At 38.3% G+C, this 19,183-nt stretch overlaps 1 protein-coding gene across 13 annotated transcripts in view; it reads right to left on the reverse strand.

The window, feature by feature from the left end:
• Positions 1-19,183, reverse strand: part of RUFY3 (RUN and FYVE domain containing 3) — a 76,472-nt gene that overhangs the window by 50,524 nt on the left and 6,765 nt on the right. The window contains exon 1 of one of the 13 annotated variants that reach the window (XM_034671719.1): positions 11,385-12,605. The exons of 8 other annotated variants lie outside the window; for them this stretch is intronic. In XM_034671719.1, the coding sequence (XP_034527610.1) occupies positions 11,385-11,562 (178 nt within the window). In that variant the 5' untranslated portion in view covers positions 11,563-12,605. Of the gene's footprint in view, positions 1-11,384; positions 12,606-19,183 lie in introns of those variants that run through there. 4 more of the 13 variants (XM_034671720.1, XM_002919507.4, XM_011225360.3 and 1 more) reach the window with 4 other exon arrangements.

Raw genomic sequence — 19,183 nt, forward strand, 5'->3', positions numbered from 1 at the left:
CGTTCTAGCAAATAAATGAATCTAAAGAGAAAGAGGTTAGTTATGGGAGCCTCTGATTTGTCGTCAAGTTAGACAAAAGTTGTGGGTAACCTGGGGATCTACTACTTGTGATCAGTGTCTGAAGTGGGGGGCAGTTTTGTGGGACTGAGCCCTTATCCTGTGGGATCTGACACTGTCTCCAGGTATATAGAGTCAGAACTGCGTTAAACTGCAGGACACCTAGCTGGTGTCACAGAATTGCTGGACGGTAGAATCCCTCCCCCCCACAACACACACACACACATTTGGTGACCAGAAGTATTAGAAGTAAAGTGTTCTGTGTGAAAGCAGAAAAACCTAAGAGCAGTACAGGCTTTCTTAGTATAGTTGTCAACACTTGAGCCATTTAATACTTAGCCTGTGTGCTGAGCAAAGGATTTTTACTAAGGCAGTTAGTACAGTTTGTACAGAAGTCACAAACAGAAAAAGCCCATAGACACTGCCCTTGAGGAGAACTAAGTAACTGTGACAGAAGGTAAAAAGGGATCGGTATCAGAGAGAGAAGAGAAGATAAAATAGATTCTTAAGTCAGGTGAGCAGCTATGAGACACTGGAAGGCTGGCGGGGGGCATGGGCTGAAAGGGACGGAGGGGATGAGGAAAAGGGGGCCTCCCCACATCAGAAGACCCTTTGCCACCTTGCCTGAACAGCAAGAAATAATCATGAGGTGCCTAATACCTCAACGGGGAAGCCTGCTGCCCATAGGACTAGACGTTATGGAATTCTCAGATGAAATGTAGTACACATCCTGTGTTACAGCTCTAGGAGAAAGAAAAGAGAAATCCCAGCAGCCTCTCATGCAGAAAACAAACTCCAGCAATCACAGAAAATCATGAAATTTCTCATTGTACTTCTAACAGTAAAACTCATTCTCTTCTGCTTAGGATGTTGTCATTAGCTTAAAGAAAGAAAAACATAAAATACAACCATGCAGTTTATAGCTGCTGAATCAACTGTACTAAAAAAACAAAAACGGTTTCCTTTGGAAAGTTCAGATTTTAGTACTGCGAGAAACCACAACCAACTGTAGTAGTGAAAGGCGAACACAAGTTGCAAAGAAGTAACCAAATGAAAGTTCATGATACCATGCTGTTAAAAATGTTTTTAATGTTTATGGCAGCTTGGAAATGTGTCTAAAAAATGAAAATATCTTACGATTTGACTCAGAAACTCTACATCTAAAAAGGAAGATTGGTAAAGTATTCAAATTATACACATAATGATGTACCCAAACTGTCAGTGGTAGCCAAATTTAGAAACAACCTAAAAGTTGTAACAAGGAAGTCAAAGAAATTATGGCATATCCAAAAAATGGAAGACATTAAATGAACTGATAAAGATTTCTGTTTACTGATATGGAAAGATACTGCAGAGGAGAAAAGGCAGGTCACACAACACAGGAATGGTACGATTTTACATGTAAAAATCTGTCCGAGCTTGTAAGTGAACTCTGTATTAATAAAAAAGAGAACCTGATTATTAAATCTTATCTGTGGTTATCAATAGGTGCTAGAACTTTAGGTGAATTCCACTATTTTGTGTTTTATACTCTTCTGTATTCTGTAACTCTTACCGTGTGAAGATATCATTTATATAACTAGAAAAATAGTTGTTTTCATTAAATACATTTACACATAATAATATATACATTTTCTTAAAAAAACCTCCATTATTTTCAGCACACTGACATATACATTTTATTTGGGAATATTTAATTATAATGAAAAATAAATAATTACTTAGGGGTCATTTGTCAACAAGTCTATTTCTCTGTCCCTCCACACATGTGCTTCAAAGCTCAACAAAATCTTTGCTTGTTCTCCAGCAAAGTTCAAATATGAAAAATTTTAAGAACAGTTTTTCACATTTACTGCCCTGTATTCAAAAGCACTTTAGGGGTGCCTGGATGGCTCAGTAAGTTAAGTGCCTGCCTTCGGCTCAGGTCATGATTTCAGAGTCCTGGGATCAAGCCCTACCTCGGGCTCCCTGCTCAGGGGGGCGTCTGCTGCTCCCTCTCCCTCTCCCCTCCCCTGCCTTCCTGCTCTCTATCTTGCTCTCTGTACAGAGGGGGGAAAAATGTACTTCATAGCAGTCATAGTGGATTGGTGGGGGGGTTGGAGGAGCCATAATGGAAAACTGCCTCATACTTTCTACTACCCCCAAAAAGAGGGAACTGACGAAAAATACAGCACAACTGAAGAGCAGAGAATACTGTGGGTACTCTCAAATGACAGTGCTTGCCCTTTCCAGCCAGGTCTCACAGTACCCAAGTCTGGGAATCCAACAACTTGAATTCCAATCTGAGCTCCATCACTGAGTAGTTGTCAAACACGGTACAGATTTCATCTGGAAAATGTTAAATACGTCAGTGACTAGGTTACAAGAAATGACCTTCTGGCACTGGAAGCTGATAACCCAAAGAAGAGTTCATGTAAACTCCATTAAGAAAGGCACAAATAAAAGGTTAAAGAAAAAGCTCTGTTCTAAGAAACGCCCAGAAAGGTTCACCAATAGGGAGGAAAGACAGTAAGTCACTGTGCTTAAGAACAGTGCACTGAAGCAGACACCAGGGCAGGGGCATTAAGGAATTGGGAAGGCACTGGAACAGGAAGGAGAACTCTGATTTTACGGAGAGCACGTTACAGTCAGTTCAGAGGCATCATGGAGCTCTGCTGATATTTCTCTCCCAGATAAGAGTATATAAAAGCTGGGCAAAACTTACCTTGAAAGGGTGACTAGCCCAAGCTATTCCATGGCAGGGCAACAAGAAGGGATGAACTTTGTCCAAAGAACTTTGCCCAGTAGGCTTCTGAGATGGAATTGAAAGCTACCACCTCTACACTTTGAGAAGTTCACAAAGACTGCCTTGTGCACATGTGATCACAACTTGGAGAACCTGACAATGCAGATCCGAGGCTATCCGGGCTGGGGGCAGCAAGTGTTCCCGTAATCTCACCAAGGGCAGATTACAAAAGGAGGTGTGCCACGTCAAAAGCAAAGAACACTAACAGGATTCTGTGAAAACTAGAATCTTAACAATTCAGGTTTTCTTTTCTGAACACTTGTGAAAGAAAGAAATCAAATGCTATACCGAAAGCACGAGTCTAGACCCTGTGGGTCACCCTTGCACTGCAGGCAGTTTTCAGACAGCTTTGCAAACAAAGCGTGCCAGTAAATAAACACGGGCCTATGACATGGAAACACTCACATGGTCTGTTAGACATATGAAAAAATTATACCGATGAGAGAATCCAAAGCAGTAGCTCTGTTTTTAGGCAATTGCTCTTTTTCACGGATATGTGAAACTGTCATGGAAAGTACTTAATAAATATGAGTCAGATGGATGACTGCACATCTATAGTTTACAAATTTTTCCACTTTTAAAAAAATAGCATTTTTTCCTGATTATAGTAATATATCCTCTTGTAGAATATTTGTGGAAGACATAAAGAAGCATAAAGAATACCATAATAATCACCTGTCATTCCCCTATCCAGAGGGAATAACTTTTTGCATTTTGGGTACAGTTTGTTTTACTTACGGTGAATGTGTACCCCTTCCTTTAACACAAATTGTGACCACAGTGTATGTAGTTTGGGAGAGAGCTTTTTAAAAATTATATTCTAAACAATACCCTACCCCACTGAATATTCTACAACACCATTTTTAGTGCCCATTGCATAGAATTTATTGAGCCCATTTTCCTGTTTGGCTACTTGATTTGCTTTTTAAGGTTTTGCTACTATCAATCATAAAACTGTGCCTTGCATCAATATCTCTGATTATTTCCCCAAAGATGGATGTCTGGTATAATCACTGGAACTTAATTTTTTGAGGCTCTTGATTCACAGTGACAAAGCAATTTCCAACAAGGTAGCATCAATGCATAAACCTACCAGTAGAGCCCATGCCCCAGTCTTCCTGTACTCTCATCAGCACTGAATATTATTCATGGATATATTAGAAAACAACAATAACAAATTATTATGTTACACTAAACTTCAATTTTCTAAGTAAGATACAGTGAGTCTGGAATAGGAAAAAAGTGGCTAAAAAATTAAATTAAAAAACCTCAAAAAACATAAATTGTGTGTAATGGAGGGAAGGTATTTCAATAATCTTTTCTTTCACCACTGATTATTTCCTGGGATTAGGAGGTATTACGGAATTCACCCAAAGTGTGTGGGGTAGCTACCATAAACGGTACACGGTACTCTGAGGCCTTCGGGAGGATGCAAAGAAAAGTTTTGCCTCAAAGAACTTTCTACATGATTTCATAAATGAGGAATCACACAGATTAAAATTAATCATTGGAGAATGGTTCCAAGCGCATTCAATCGAGTGGCACAGTGTCCCAACGATTCAGCAGATGCAGGGTGCTGTGCATGCTAGAGAAGGCTTTGGGGAAGAAGGAGGTCAAGGGGCCTTCCATGCCCGGATTCGATGTCAGCACGCAGAATCTCAAGAAGGAAGAGTGTAACAGCAAGAATAATCAGGGTCCTGGTGAAGTGAGAATCAACCGGCTGGCTGAAATAGTTAAGTACTGAATGGGAGTTTGAAAAAACACATCAGATAAGTAAAATTACCGAAAGAAGGGCATGGAAATACTTGGCCTTTCAAGACTAAGGATTCAGTGTAGTGACTATTTCCAACAATCCATAATCACGAACATGTCTCTTACCACAAGCATCTATTCACATTATTTTGTACATCTACTTGAGAAACATTTTTTTTTAAAGATTTTTATTTATTTATTTATTTGACAGAGATAGAGACAGCCAGTGAGAGAGGGAACATAAGCAGGGGGAGTGGGAGAGGAAGAAGCAGGCTCACAGCGGAGGAGCCTGATGTGGGGCTCGATCCCATAACGCCGGGATCATGCCCTGAGCCGAAGGCAGACGCTTAACTGCTGTGCCACCCAGGCGCCCCTACTTGAGAAACATTTTAAATTTAGCACATAAAGGTGCTTGCTGCACACACGTAACTGACCAGCCAGGTCAGCTTCAGCAATGTACCATTTCTGCTGTTTGGTAGTATCCGTACAATCATGGAAATATTTTCCTGTACTTCATAAAAATGAGTGGAAAGAAGAAAATGAAAACAAGTGGATAAAAGCTAAGATCTCCAATTTAATTGATGGCAATCATCAAGCATATCCCAAATGACATGCTTTGGCCTCACTGACGTCCACTGGACTTAAGCTGGCCAATGCTGTGATCAACTGTGTACAAAACTACTGGAAATATGTCACCAGAGAAGATGCCCTTTGTTACATGCAGGTGTGTTGTTGGACTTACATTCATCAAGTTTTGGTATTGGAGTGCCCCAGGCAGGTTGAACGGTGGCTGTCTGCATTTGAATTCTGGCTCTACCATTTACTACATTCCCAAGAGTTAATTAGTAAAAGGGGGGTAATAATAGTACCTAGGCTCAAAGTGTTGTTGTAACGAATAAATGAGATACTACATACCTGTTACTCAGAGGAAACAGTTCTTGGCACAAAATCATTGCTCAATAAATGATAACATCTCCTCCTGCAACAACCCCATCACCCCTTTTCCAAAAGTACCCTACATGTAATAGAGAAGGCTGCCTGAAGCAGGGCTTTCATACAAGAACGAAAAGTTTGCTTTCATAAAGACTTCTTAGGCAATTTTATGAAGAATGAATCAGTATAGGAAGAAAAATGGGTTTGGAGAAAAGCTGCAAGTAGGTGTAGGAATCTAGATGTGACATTATTAGTTCCTGGTAGTTTTAGAAATGAAAATGAAAGACAAAATTAAGACTTTGTTGTGGAACACAGCACAGATATCCTTCTTTTATGCCCTAACACATGGAGCACTGTTTGCTTGTTTAATCATAACAGAAAACTGTTTTAATAGCCAGATGCCTCGTGTGCATGCAGGTACTGGGTTAAATGCAGAAAAGATCATTTATGTAGTTCAGTCAAGTGAGACTTTTGGTATGATTAACACATTCACTTATGAAATAATTGTAGCCTTGATTCTTCATCAACTTCAGTTAGTTTCACATAAGAAACATCAAGCATTGCATACTTATAATTTTCTCAGTTAACTCATGCTTATCATAAAAAGATAAGGGAATGTTCACATACAAATAAGTGAAAATAGAAGTCTGATCACAAATTTGCATGTTACTGGGATTTAATATTAAGAGTAATAGTTGTAAACTTTTTACCATTAAGAATGGCTTTTATAAATGGATGACCCCACAATTTTGTTCACTGTCAGGATTTAATAGCTCATTACTGTTTTCCCTACTTTCGATAAAGAATTTTGTTACAAGAAGTACCCAATGGCTCTAATTTAAAAATGAAACCAGTTACAAAATAAATTTGATACTTTTTTATAAAATAAAAGAGTAACAGTTGTTTTGTTTTTCTATTAATTTAGAGAAATGACTATTATTATTAAGTCTTATGTAGGAGGGCTATTAAAAAATTCACGTATTATATAATTTAATATGTGCTCATTTTATTAAAGTATAGGAGTAAATGCACACATATAATACACTTATTCATTGTTAAAACACTTAAGATTTTATGGAAATGAAAAAAAATCTGCTATTTCATCACTACCTCTAACATTTTGTTCCTAACAGAGCATGTGGCTTTATTAATATTTCTGATTAAAGAGGCGAAAATTATCTAGAAAGGAAATTTGGAAAGGGGCTGAAAATATATACTGATAATCTTTCAGTTCTGGCATTTGGGTCTCTGAAAGTACTGTCTCCTTACCACCCTTACCCCCCCAATACCTGTTGTCTCCACTTTATGCCCAGAAAACTCCAGTACATATTTTAGGTCTTCCCTCAAACATTACTTAAATTGGGAATCCTCCCTGGAATAAGATTTTTTGCTCTGTACCACTGTACTGCAATGACTATCATTTTACTTGCTTGAAGTACCCCACACCACACCCCCCACTTGCCAATAAGTCCAGGAAATACAGAGGACTGGACTTGTTCATTGTGCTGTATCTTAGGACCTACGGTAGTGTGGGGCATAAATTATAAATAGAATACTTAAATGTCTGTTGAATGAAGGACCAAGGGTCTGTATGATAAAAACTGAGTTTTTTAAGTATTACTTTTTTCCTTTGGAGGGTTCTAATGGACACAAAGGATTTTTCTTCCAGAAAAAAAAATATACAGATATAAAATTTTATGTAAAATTTTTATGATCAAGGATCCCAGGTGTAGAAGACTAGACTATAGTGAATTCATGCTATGAAGTTTCTTGGTAAATTTGGCTTCCCCTGTCAAAATGCCCATTGGGACATGCATTTTTACATGAAAACATATGCAGTTCCCCAAGTGGGATAGGGTTATACTAGGGCGCAGTGATATTAATGAGTAAAAAGTACATTAGTAAATGTCAATGGGGTTATCTCAGCACTAGACACTTATAGTCACTGAGTAACACTTTCCATTACATCTTTAGGGGGCTTTTCCTTGATTATTTTATCTTATTGGTATTCCCATGTCTTATCAGTAAAGTATTTCCCATTGGATGGAAAAACCTGATCACAAGTCTGCACCCATAATCTGCACCCAAACTGTCCTCTGGGAAATGTGAAGGGCTATCAATTTCTTGGTCCCTAGAACTGGACTTTGCATTGAGGGACGTCCAGTAAATATTTCTGACCAACAGACAGACCAAAACTCATCCTTGCATATAATGCAGCATCATTACTATACTTGCAGATGTTCCAGATAAGCTATCTCTTTATACATTACAGTAAAATGCCAGCTCTTGTAATAAACACTAAAGCAAACTGCAAGTACCAGGGACACTGCAGAGTTACGCAATAACAGCACGTATGAAGTCCGCCATCACACACAGTTCTCTACTGTAACCCAGAAATCACTGTGTCTGCCCAGTAGGTCACTTCTTCCATAGTCTGTCTCTTATTAACAAGTTTCCTAAGCCAAAAAAGTAATTTCAAAGCCTATAGCTGTCTTTGTAACCAGATGGTATATTTTATTGTATTAAATTGATCATCTGTGTGCATTATCTCTCAATGTCAGATTCCCATTCTTTAAAAGGCTAATAGGAAAATAAGTGTTGCTTGATAACTGACTTATATTTTTAACCAGTTATTTTTTTGTTTATGGAGGTCCAAGAAAGGACGATGCTAAAACATGAATTTAAGCTTACTACTACTTTAATTTGTCTGGTAAACAACTAGCTTAGACTGCTCCAAAAAATTAGCTATAAAAACAGAAATATACATTAAATTGGTAATGTATTTATGAATGTGGTACAGCTCAAACTATGGCTCCATGAATAACTATTACACACATAACTAACGTTTATAGGGTGTTTTTCATTAATTATCTCACTTAATCCTCCTAACCTACAATGAGATGGTTACCGCTCCTAACTACTTGCTATTCTCCAGCTCAGCCAGCTCACCAGGTACTGCTGGAAATGTCCCCCCTTCATCCCATGTCTGCCTGATGATCGCCTAATTATGTACAGTGTCCAGCCCAGTTTCACTCATTGAACGAAGCCTTTTCTGAGCCCTCTCCTCTCCTGTGAAATCAATCCTAGGCTCCTGTCATTAGGGGAAATCTACTTACAATCATAGATTTGTAGATTTCCTCCTGGTTTAAAAAAAAAGTGTACTGAGGGACGCCTGGGTGGCTAAGTCGGTGAAGTGTCTGCCTTCAGCTCAGGTCATGATCCCAGGGTTCTGGGATGGAGCCCCACATGGGGCTCCCTGCTCAGTGGGGAGCCTGCTTCTCCCTCTGCCTGCCGCTTGTGTTCTTTCTCTCTCTGACAAATAATACAATCTTAAAAAAAAACATAAGAAAAATTTTTTAAAAAAGTGTACTGAGAGAGAGAGAGAGAGATCACCTCCTTGAACCAATAAGCACTGAAATAACGAAATGAATGGTTCTATGCTCATGTATTTAAGGATTAAGCTAGGCAGAAACTCTAGGTCCAGGACTGTACTTTGGTCTGCAAAGTGAGAGATGGGAGCTCTGTTTTCAGAAAACAAAAGTTGGAAACTGCAAAGCTCCTATTGCTGAGGGCATACACAATCTATATTATCGTCTTACGAGGATATATGATGCTTTGTCCACTTTCTCTTGTGCGAGTCAGGATGCCTCATTGCAGGATTTGTGTGGTCAGATATCTTTCCCTCTATGAGTCAGCCAGGAAGTACAGTATGAATACTCTTGTGTGTCCAGGCACCAGGTGCTCCACTTTGTCAACAAGGTGAGATTCACATTATCACTGGCTTGGCGATAGCTAAATTATACCTAATAATAATCACTGGTATTAATATTAAAGCAGACACTTTCTGAGTCCAAATGAGTGTTCAGACATCCTGAGTTAGCCAGTAGAGCAAGGAAATAAAAGCCCTGTAAAGCACCGCCTTGTTTCCTAGATCACTAAACCTACAGATGCTTTCCTGGGCCTGGACTTTGTTTTATTATTTCCATTTCTAATTATTTGCAATTGATGTTTCTCTTGCCCAATTTCAGGCAAAATTCCAAAATTCAACGACAGCATTTCTCTATTTTCCTCCACACCCTCCTTAGTTGGTTTTAAGGTGTTGGAACTCCCTATTTGTCTATTTTCCTTAGTCAAAGGATGTGCCACTTAGAGCTTAGGTTGTGGCCCGAGTACATTTTCCATCACAGATTGCCCCTTGAAGGACTCATACAGCATCACCTCAAATGCTCACATGAACCAAACAGTTCACTTTTGCTCACTCACAGGAATCTTGTTCAAGAAACAAATACATAGTCAAAGTACTAAAATTGTTAAAAATTATTTTTGAGACACTGATAAAAATTATTTTTGAGATACTGATATACTGGGTTTTATAATTAAGGGAATATTTCATATTGCATTACTTTCAACATGGATGAGAATATTTTTGAAAACAAAATATGCAAATTGAGGCATTTGCTGAAAGACTTCTTGGTAGCCTTCTAAAAATGTGCTTTTCTTCCCTAAAGATTCTTAAAACTTTGGAGGCTGTTTTGAACAATACTGGCATTCTATGGAATTCCAGCTGATGTCTTGTGCATGTTCTGATTCTGAGACTTAGAGCCAAAGGAAGCTGCCCATCTGACAAACCAATTGTTAAAAGACGCAAAGGGTCTTTAAAAACTACTTAAATATTGCCCTTACAGACACAACAAAATGACTTTGTGTTCTGTGATATTAATCCTCTCTAAAACTTTCTCAAGGCTAAGCCCAACTGGGAAAATAAAATTCTTTTCGGAATAAAGGGTGAGTTCTGAGTCACGATAAGGTTGCAATACAAGGTCAAGGGCAAGGAATCACTTTTCCCTAACCCAATCTGCTATGTAATTCACCTTATGCCCCCTCTTCTGCAGATATGCCTAAATACCAGGCAGATGTGGATAAAGAATTTCTCCTCATTTGTATTTCTGTCTTCATTATTTTAAAGCTAGAGAATAAACACTAGCTAAGAGGCCACTACATAAAAAACAAAAATATTTGCAACTATGACTCAAATTAATTCTCTTCCTTACGGCATTGAGTTAGGAGTATTAAGGGGTACAAGCTGAAAACCTCTGATAATTTAGAAAAGGCTCCAGCAGAAAGTCACAAGTTAGGCGACCACGAAGGTCTCAAAGGTATTCACCATGGAAATTTCAAATGGGTCATCATAGTTACCACAAATAACTTTTAAAAAGGAATGGCCAATAGATTCCATGGGTAAAGATTACCTTATTAATCATGCTTAACCTTTTCGCGGCATTATCCTTTTTAAGCGTCCACATTCATTCAAATAAGTACTGAATGTAAAATTGCTTTCTCATCTATAGTCCATATTATTAAAAAGATAATGTTTGACCAAATATTTTCTAGATATCATAGGCTGTTTAACATTATACCTTGATGCCCCTTGGTAAAACACCGAGCATTTCAACTATGTCATGTACAATCCTACAGTCATGCTGTCTTAACTTACTTTATTAAGAATTACTGCAATTTCCATAATATTTTAGTACATAATCAATATTAATAGCTTCTTCATTATCAATTAGGCCCAAATGTGATAAGTGAACTCAAATATTCTCTTTAGAGGCGTAAAGACAAAGAGCTCTAAATAGGCACCAGCATCTTTTGAAAGGATACCTCAGGGGGCAGGGAAAAAATATTTTTTCCTCCCATAAAGTAGAGAAGGGGAACTGGGTGGTAGGTTAAGGATGAAAGGTTTTCATGGTTGCTAACAGGTTAGCATATGGGTTCTTTCTACCTTTCCCTGACCCTCCCAGCCTACTGTAACAATGAGGATGCTGGTGAGATACTAGTGGACAGGGTCTGACCATACCTTCATGGGTAGGCTCTGGGTCAGGTGTAAGTGAGATGTCATCCAGCTCTCGCAGGCAGAGCCATTCTCCGTCCATAGACACTCGGAATTTGCAAAGGTAGATGGTCTCCATGGCAGCCTGTGTGATCTTGTCAGTGGTGGGGGTTGGCATATCGGTTGGAGGCGTCAGAGCAGACATGATGACTCAGCTGGGACCACAACACACACACTCTCACACACACACACACTCACCCCAACAAAAATAAATAAAACCTCCTCACCAAAAACCCCCAAATCCAAAGCTCTGGAACAAAGCTCTCAAGAAAAGGGGTGGGGGAGATCAAAACAAAACACAAGGAAAAATGCCTTATGGTTTAAGAACCAATTGCTCAAGATAAACAATTCTATACTATCTTTTCTCACAGACAGTTCCTACCACATAGCAAAATAAGATGATGTCTGGTCTTCTCCTAGCTTCTCTCCTTTTATCTTCCCTTCCCTACCCCCTCCTTTTTCAGCTGAGCTATACGCTTTAAGTCTTGCACAGCCGATACCACCTTAGCTGGCTTTAAAAAACTGGCCTCTGCATGAATAAGTGAAAAATCCTCCTTTGTGCAGAAAAAAAAAAATACAAAAAAAAAACCCCGAAAAATAAACCAATATTTTCAATTTAGCTTAAAAAATCCTGAACTGCAGAAATCACTTCCAGGATCTGCTCAGATGAGCCAGGATGCTGAGTTCTAATAGGATTGGTTGTGCGCAGTAAGCAGGGTGTTGACCAAAATGGCTGACTAATGAACTGAACTGAAAATCCAGGCTCATGTGACCAGCTGCTCTGAACGTAGGGCGAGCAATTCCCAGGATGCTTTATAGATGCTGCTGATGCAGGGAGAGCAATTAGGCTGCTGCTCTCATCCTGCACAACCCACTTCCAGACTGTGCTAGTCAAACTGTGATCAGACATAACACAATGCACATATCCTCATCAATTCCCTCACTTGCGGATAAAAAGGCTGGATAATAGGAAGACAATTAACACTGGGTAATGCTCCATAGCAAAGATGATAAAGAGGCAGATTAATTTAATAAGTACATAATTCACCTCTAATCTTTTATTCTCATATACCTAGCTATTAAAATTCTTTACTCTGCTAAAGGCGGTGTTTTAAGAAAAGCTAAAGCAGATTTTCAAGTTAAAATCATACTCTTAGGCATTTATAATTTCCTTCCCCAAGGTACAAAAACCTGACTTTCTAGACTGGACAGAAGTGCAAGAAAAAAACTTGATGTTAAAAAAGCAAAATCCCTTCTAATTAAAGGCCCCCCCCCCCCCCGCTTTTGATGTTGCTGTATTTACCAAGTTTCTACATAAAGTACGTATTATGTTTCTAAACAGAAACATATGTTATATTTTTAAAAGTCTCTCATCCTGGACTATCATAAGGGTATAATATCATATTCTCTTAAACCAACCAACCAACTCACCCACCCACACACCTATCTACTTAGTATATTATCCAATGAGGCATTTATACCTTGGTAGCTAAAAGCTAGGTGTTTGCTTTCTGAGCTACATAAATAACAAGGAGATAAGGCATGAAAAGATTTTCTTTGATAATGTTTTGGACAATTGAAAACAAGTGTTTGTTCTATTTAAGGATCTGGTTTTAAGGAGAAACCTATACCTTCAAGAAATATATCCTAAGATGATTTATTATATTTTAGGGATTTCTTATCAAAGGATAACTTGATTTCCGAGAACTAAAAAAAAAATTCTCCTTGAACAGTATTATAACTGTATTTTATATACAATATATATGCATGATATATTACATTTAAATATAATATTGAAATTTCATCCTAGTTTGAGATTCAGCACAAAGAAAAAATGCTAAGAACCAGACTCTGTAGATAAACAGGCATTTCCCATACTGGTAGAGGGAAAGCAAACTGGTACAATGTTAAAATGCATATATGTATATGATTATTTACAATTAAGAAGAAAATTAGCAAGTTACTAAGGAAAACAAAATATCCCAGGTTTATTCATTTCTATTTAAAGCTCCTCCACCATTATCCTACATCTGAACCCAGAGTTACTCACTCATTTACTCATTCAGTAAATATTCACTAAGAGTATTCCACATGCCAGGCAGCAATCCAGGCACTGGGCATGCAGCAGAAAGACAAGATCACCTCTTCAAAGAGGCAGAGTTTATGTATCCAGATACTGAACACAAGCCTTCATTTAACACATCACATTTAATCACAGGTTGATTCCATTCTAGCCATACACATTTCCATCTTACACATTAAAACTTAAAGGGGAATAGTTTATTGTTTCACTTTAAGCTATACAATACTTCAAAACCTCCTAAGCAGTCATTAAAATCTTTAAATTAAATTTACATTGAATACTTTCTGGCATCACAATGCCAAAGAGCCCCACCTATCTGTACATATGACACCAAGACTGTAGGTCACTGATACATTTTTAAAATATAGAATGGTGAAAACAAAAAGAAACCTGAATGTGTTGAGATTTCCTGGGTCCACCAATACCTAAACTGAGCCTGTCACAAACCATGACAATCTTTTTACCAATCAACCAAGAAGCATTTACTAACCCTGAACAGATAGGGATTGATTACAACACACCAGCATAACAAGAACCTAGGTTAATAAGCAGAGAAACTTGGTTAATATTCCTTCCAAAGGTCCTTCTCTCCAGGTAGAAGACACCAGGAGGGAAGCCTGAAGGGAGAGAAAAACCTTGCATGAGCTAGCTTTTAGTTTCCCTAATCTACCAGTTTGAGGAGGTATTAGCAGTCATTTCAGAAAGAAGAACCCTGGGTGAGTAGGAAAACCTGTATTTCCACTCTTAAGGCATACCCACTTGCAGGTAAACACCCTTGCTTGAATCTTCAGCATGAACAGTTACTCATTGTTCACAAGCAATGAATTTACTATGAAATCAGACACTATTTGTAAACTAAAAATAATTCTAAACATTGTTTAGTACTGTTTTTACGTTTGGGTCTTTACTAGGTAAAAATAATTAGCTTAGAATTGTAAAGGTAACATAAGTCATCAGTGAGACAAACCTTGGAACTTTTTTCTCATTTGATCCTACCTGTAAATAAAGGTACAAATTTGTAAGGTAGCCGTGAGGAGGGCTGAGGTATAGTCTGCGGCCCTAAAACAGAACTAACAGGCTTACGTGAAATTGAAATCCAAGGTGATGATCTGAATAATACTATGTTCTAGCGGCTTACACAGCTCAAATTTTTCACATTATAATTGATTCAAAGCAAAGGAGATTCACATGTCAAAGTCAGAAGTCACATTCCTTTTAAAGAATATTTACTCAGCTACTATTATAGGACTAAGACTGATTTGTCATGCTCAGTGTCCCTGTTACACAATGTGGAAAAATTATTACTTTAGGTAGCTATCATTTATTGAATCATTATTTTCCTTTAGGTGCTTTATAAATACTATATCAAATCCTCACAAGAATCCTGCAAAGCAGATATTGGTATCTCCTCTTCACCTACAAAGAAACCAAAGTTGAGCCACGTCACTGGCCCAAGATCACACAACTAGCAAGCGGCCTATCTGGGATTTCAAGATCTGCCCTTTTGGGCGGGGGGCGGGGGGGGCAGAGAGAGGGGGAAGGAGAGAATCCCAAGCAGGGTGTATGCTCTGGGCTGAGCCCATCATGTCGGACTCAGTCTCACAACCACAAGATCATGACCTGAGCTGAAATCAAGAGTCAGATTCTTACCCAACTGTGTCCCCCAGGCGCTCCCCAAGATATGTCTTAATGTTCCCAAAACCAAAGTCCATGCTTTCTTTCATACCTTGAAATGTCAGCACGCCAACCCAAGGATTAAATTTTAATTAGGGAAAATAAAACCAAAACCAAAACAACACAGGCAACATCCCCATAAAATTTTCCAAATAAGAATTTTAACAAATTTTAGATTTGAGGAAGGGGAAATTTTTATTAGCTTCCACACTTTACAAACCATATATTCCACTTACTCTTATACATTCTGGTCAGGTTTATAATAAGTATTTTCTGAGAAACTGAGAACCCAGCATGGATCTCTCCTGCTGTGTGCTAAATCCAAATTCTTCCTGATCATGGTGAAGGTCATGGTAAGCTACTTACTGTACCTCCCCTCTGAGGAAAAGAGCTGGAAATAACCATCTTATCAAGTTCCCTCCTCATCCACTAACTTAGTTGGGCATATTAAGAACATTTGATACATTCAGTAGTGAGAAAAGATAAATGAAGGGGGAATTATTTTCTAAAATGACTTATTCCTGAACTTCTTCAATTACCTAACTTCAATGTATAATTTTAATTCTTAAAAAATATAACCAATATCCATGAAACCATCGCCCAACTGATGAAATGAACCAACAACTTAAATTTTGTGCTCCTTCTCTCTTCTGAATTCCTGCCTCTACTTTTGAGGCAATTACTTCTGAATTTTGTGCAAATCATTACCTTACTTAAAAAATATTATTATGAATATATTGATACCTAAGCAATATATTTAGCTTCATCTTCTTTTAACTTTATAGAAAGGGTTTCATGCTGTATGAAAGCCTTTTACTCAACACTGCATTTTTAAAGATTCATCCACATTGTCGTGTGCAGCTAGTTTATCCTTTTGGCTGCTGTATTATGAGGTAATATTCCATTGTATGTGTAAAGAATTTTCTGATCCATTTTCATGCTGGTGAGCATTTATGGGTTATTTCTAATTTTTTTTTTGTTTCAAATGATGCTTTTAGATACTTTTCAGAAATAGATTTCTTGTCTGTATTCCAATTCTTTTTTTTTTTTTAGATTTTATTTATTATTTGAGAGAGAGACAGAACACAAATGGGGGGAGGGGCAGAGGGAGAAGCAGGCTCCCCCACTGAGCAGGGAACTGCCAAGGACCCTTGAGATCATGACCTGAGCAGAAGGCAGCCACTTAACTGATTGGGTCATCTAGGTGCCCCAGGTATGCAAATTCTTAACAGGTTTGAAGGTAAGAGACCATTTTACTTATTTCTTTTATAGGTAGTTGTCTCCTGCTATTACCTAGTTTCTATTCTGCACATAATGGTGTTTTTAAAAATTTATCAACTTGTGCAACTAAATCAGTTTGTAAAGCTCCCAAGTTCTACTTCCCAAGGATTCCTGGATCACAGTTTTACAATTTTAGAAGAAAAATCTCATCGCCACACCCCCAACATTTTACTAGTTGCTATTAGCACAGAAGGGTTTCTTTGATAAATTATCATCATGATGACATTGGGGAAAGGGCCAGGTATTTTTGCTAAATTATAAGATTTTTTTTCCCCTGAGACAGAGTGCGCACGGTGCGGGGGGAGGAGCAGAGGAGGAGGAGAAGAGAGAGAGAGTCTTAATCAGACTCCACGCCCAGAGTGAGCCTGAGGACACGGGGCTCCATCTAATGACCCTGAGGCTTAACCAACTGAGCCACACAGGTGCCCCTAAATTATAAGATTATTCAGTTGAATGATCATGATTTTTTCACATGCTCCAGGCCTCCCTCCCACTTCCCTTCCTCTTTCTTCCTTTGCTCTCTCAGACAAAAATCTATTATGTCCACCTCTTTTGCTGAGATTTCTAGAATTTTAGGTTTATAACATTTGAAAGACTCAGTACTACTTTGCAAATATTAACTGAGGATGATAATTAGTACTATAAAATGATTCTACCTGGGAAGTTGAGTCATCATTATTTTGTTAGAAACAAACACCGCCAGTATTATAATGCATAATCTTCTCACTTGTTAAAATTAATAAGACTGGAACTAACTCCTGCCTTAATAACTAAAACTGATTTCATGGTCAAGTGCCACAGGCAATGATTTATAGAAGTAAAACTGCCAGCAACTTAGATGGTCTTGGGAAATTTATTCTGCTCTTGTCCTAATTTACTCAGCTATAAAATAAAACTAAATAACTGGCTTCACAAAGGTCATGGGCTCCTTGAGAATGTTGCCTGTTTTGCACACTTCTATACACCTGCTTAAAATAGTATCTACCCAGTATCAGAGTCTCAATAGATACTTGGTATAGATATGTAACTCCAAAGCACTCCATATTCTTGCAATGGTGTATTTTCACCCTCCTATTTCACCTTAACCATGAAAATCCCCCAACTTCTACAAAATCAAGCTTATTTATGCTCCAACAAACAAGTTATTCTAACACACGCTTTATTCATTTGTACATAACAGATTCATTAATTTAATATGGACAGGGCACCTACTATGTGTCACACAGATGGCTAATTAGTGTTGTTTACATCCATAACTATTTTCTCTATCAAACTGGTGACTTGTGAATTTTACATTCATTTATTCATTTATCAAGTAGGGTTTGCAGAGAAGAATGAGAAACTAGAGGGTTGCTGCTGTCTGAAAAGGAGCCTTCCATTTATGATGGGATTCCAGTAGTGCAGGTGATGAAGGAAGCTGAGAGCACGTGGACTCTAGAGCCAGAACGCCCACAGTGAATCCTAGATCCACCACTTAGAAGATAGGTCACCTTGGCAAATCACTTGTTTCTGTGCCTGCTTCTTCAATGACAAATAGGGATGTAATATTAACTACTTCAGAGTTAAAGGAAGTTATATAAATAAAATGCTCAGCATGGCACTTTGTACAAGGTAAGCAGTCAGTAAATACCAGCCATTATCATCACTGTAAGTGCCTGAGAATTCTTGGAGAAAAAAAACAACAACAACAACTCACGCTATCACCACATGAAATTTAAGTCAGGAAGGATGAAAGCTCACGGGACTGAGGCAGAGGAAAGTAAAAAGGAAATGTGAGCAAAGGGTACTCGAAGGCATCTCTCAGGCCTTGAGGAGGGAAGAAGAGCTGGGTCAGAGTTTTACCAAGCATTCATATCAGATGACCAGATCTCTTAAGTTCATAGAAAAGGCAGAGGAAACAGATGTGTATGTCTCTGGAGAGTCCCTAAACAGATTTAAAGTTAGAGGAACCACATTCTAAAAGTTAACATGCTCAAACAACTTCTGCTTTCTACATGCCTCTTGCTGTCAAGTCTGACAGTCTCTCTTCTCTGTTTTACAGGGTTTCAAACTTTCCCACCTCTGCCCCACCCTCCATGCCTCTCCCTCTGACACTTCAAGTCTATTTGGTATGGAGCAACTACAGACCCAACCAGTCAGTCACGAAGAGGGCCCTGCAAACAGGGATAACACCTTGGCCAGCGGCCCTCAACTGATGTTTTAGGAAGACCATGAACCTTTCACAATTATTCAGATGTAGCTACAGCGGCAGGGGGGACGGACCATACTGATACTCTCTCAAGTATGACTGCTTTTAAAACTCTAAAAGCATTTCCTTTCTCATAATTTTAAGCCATGTTTATGATACACTCCTGACTTCCCAAAATAAAAGTTAAACCTCAGAGTTGAGCCACCTTACACTATAGGAAGAACTTTCCATGTTAATAAGGTTTAGGTGGAAATAGAACAGTTGTGATATCCTGCAAAATTCATTAAAATGGGATTCCTTGGGGCACCTGGCTGGCTCAGTCGGTAACACATGTGATTCCTGACCTTGGGGTTGTGAGTTCAAGCCCCACGTTGGGCATAAGGCTTACTTAAAATAAATAAATAAATAAATAATAAATAATAAATAAATAAAATGGGATTTTTTTTATTTTTGATGGCTACATGTTACCTTTTCTACAATGATAAAGGGGCAGTATATCTTTTAGGCAACTTTCTTAATCATTTAAGGAATTTCCAAAAA

Source organism: Ailuropoda melanoleuca, chromosome 11, assembly GCF_002007445.2.
Source record: "Ailuropoda melanoleuca isolate Jingjing chromosome 11, ASM200744v2, whole genome shotgun sequence".
Classification (NCBI taxonomy): Eukaryota; Metazoa; Chordata; class Mammalia; order Carnivora; family Ursidae; genus Ailuropoda; species Ailuropoda melanoleuca.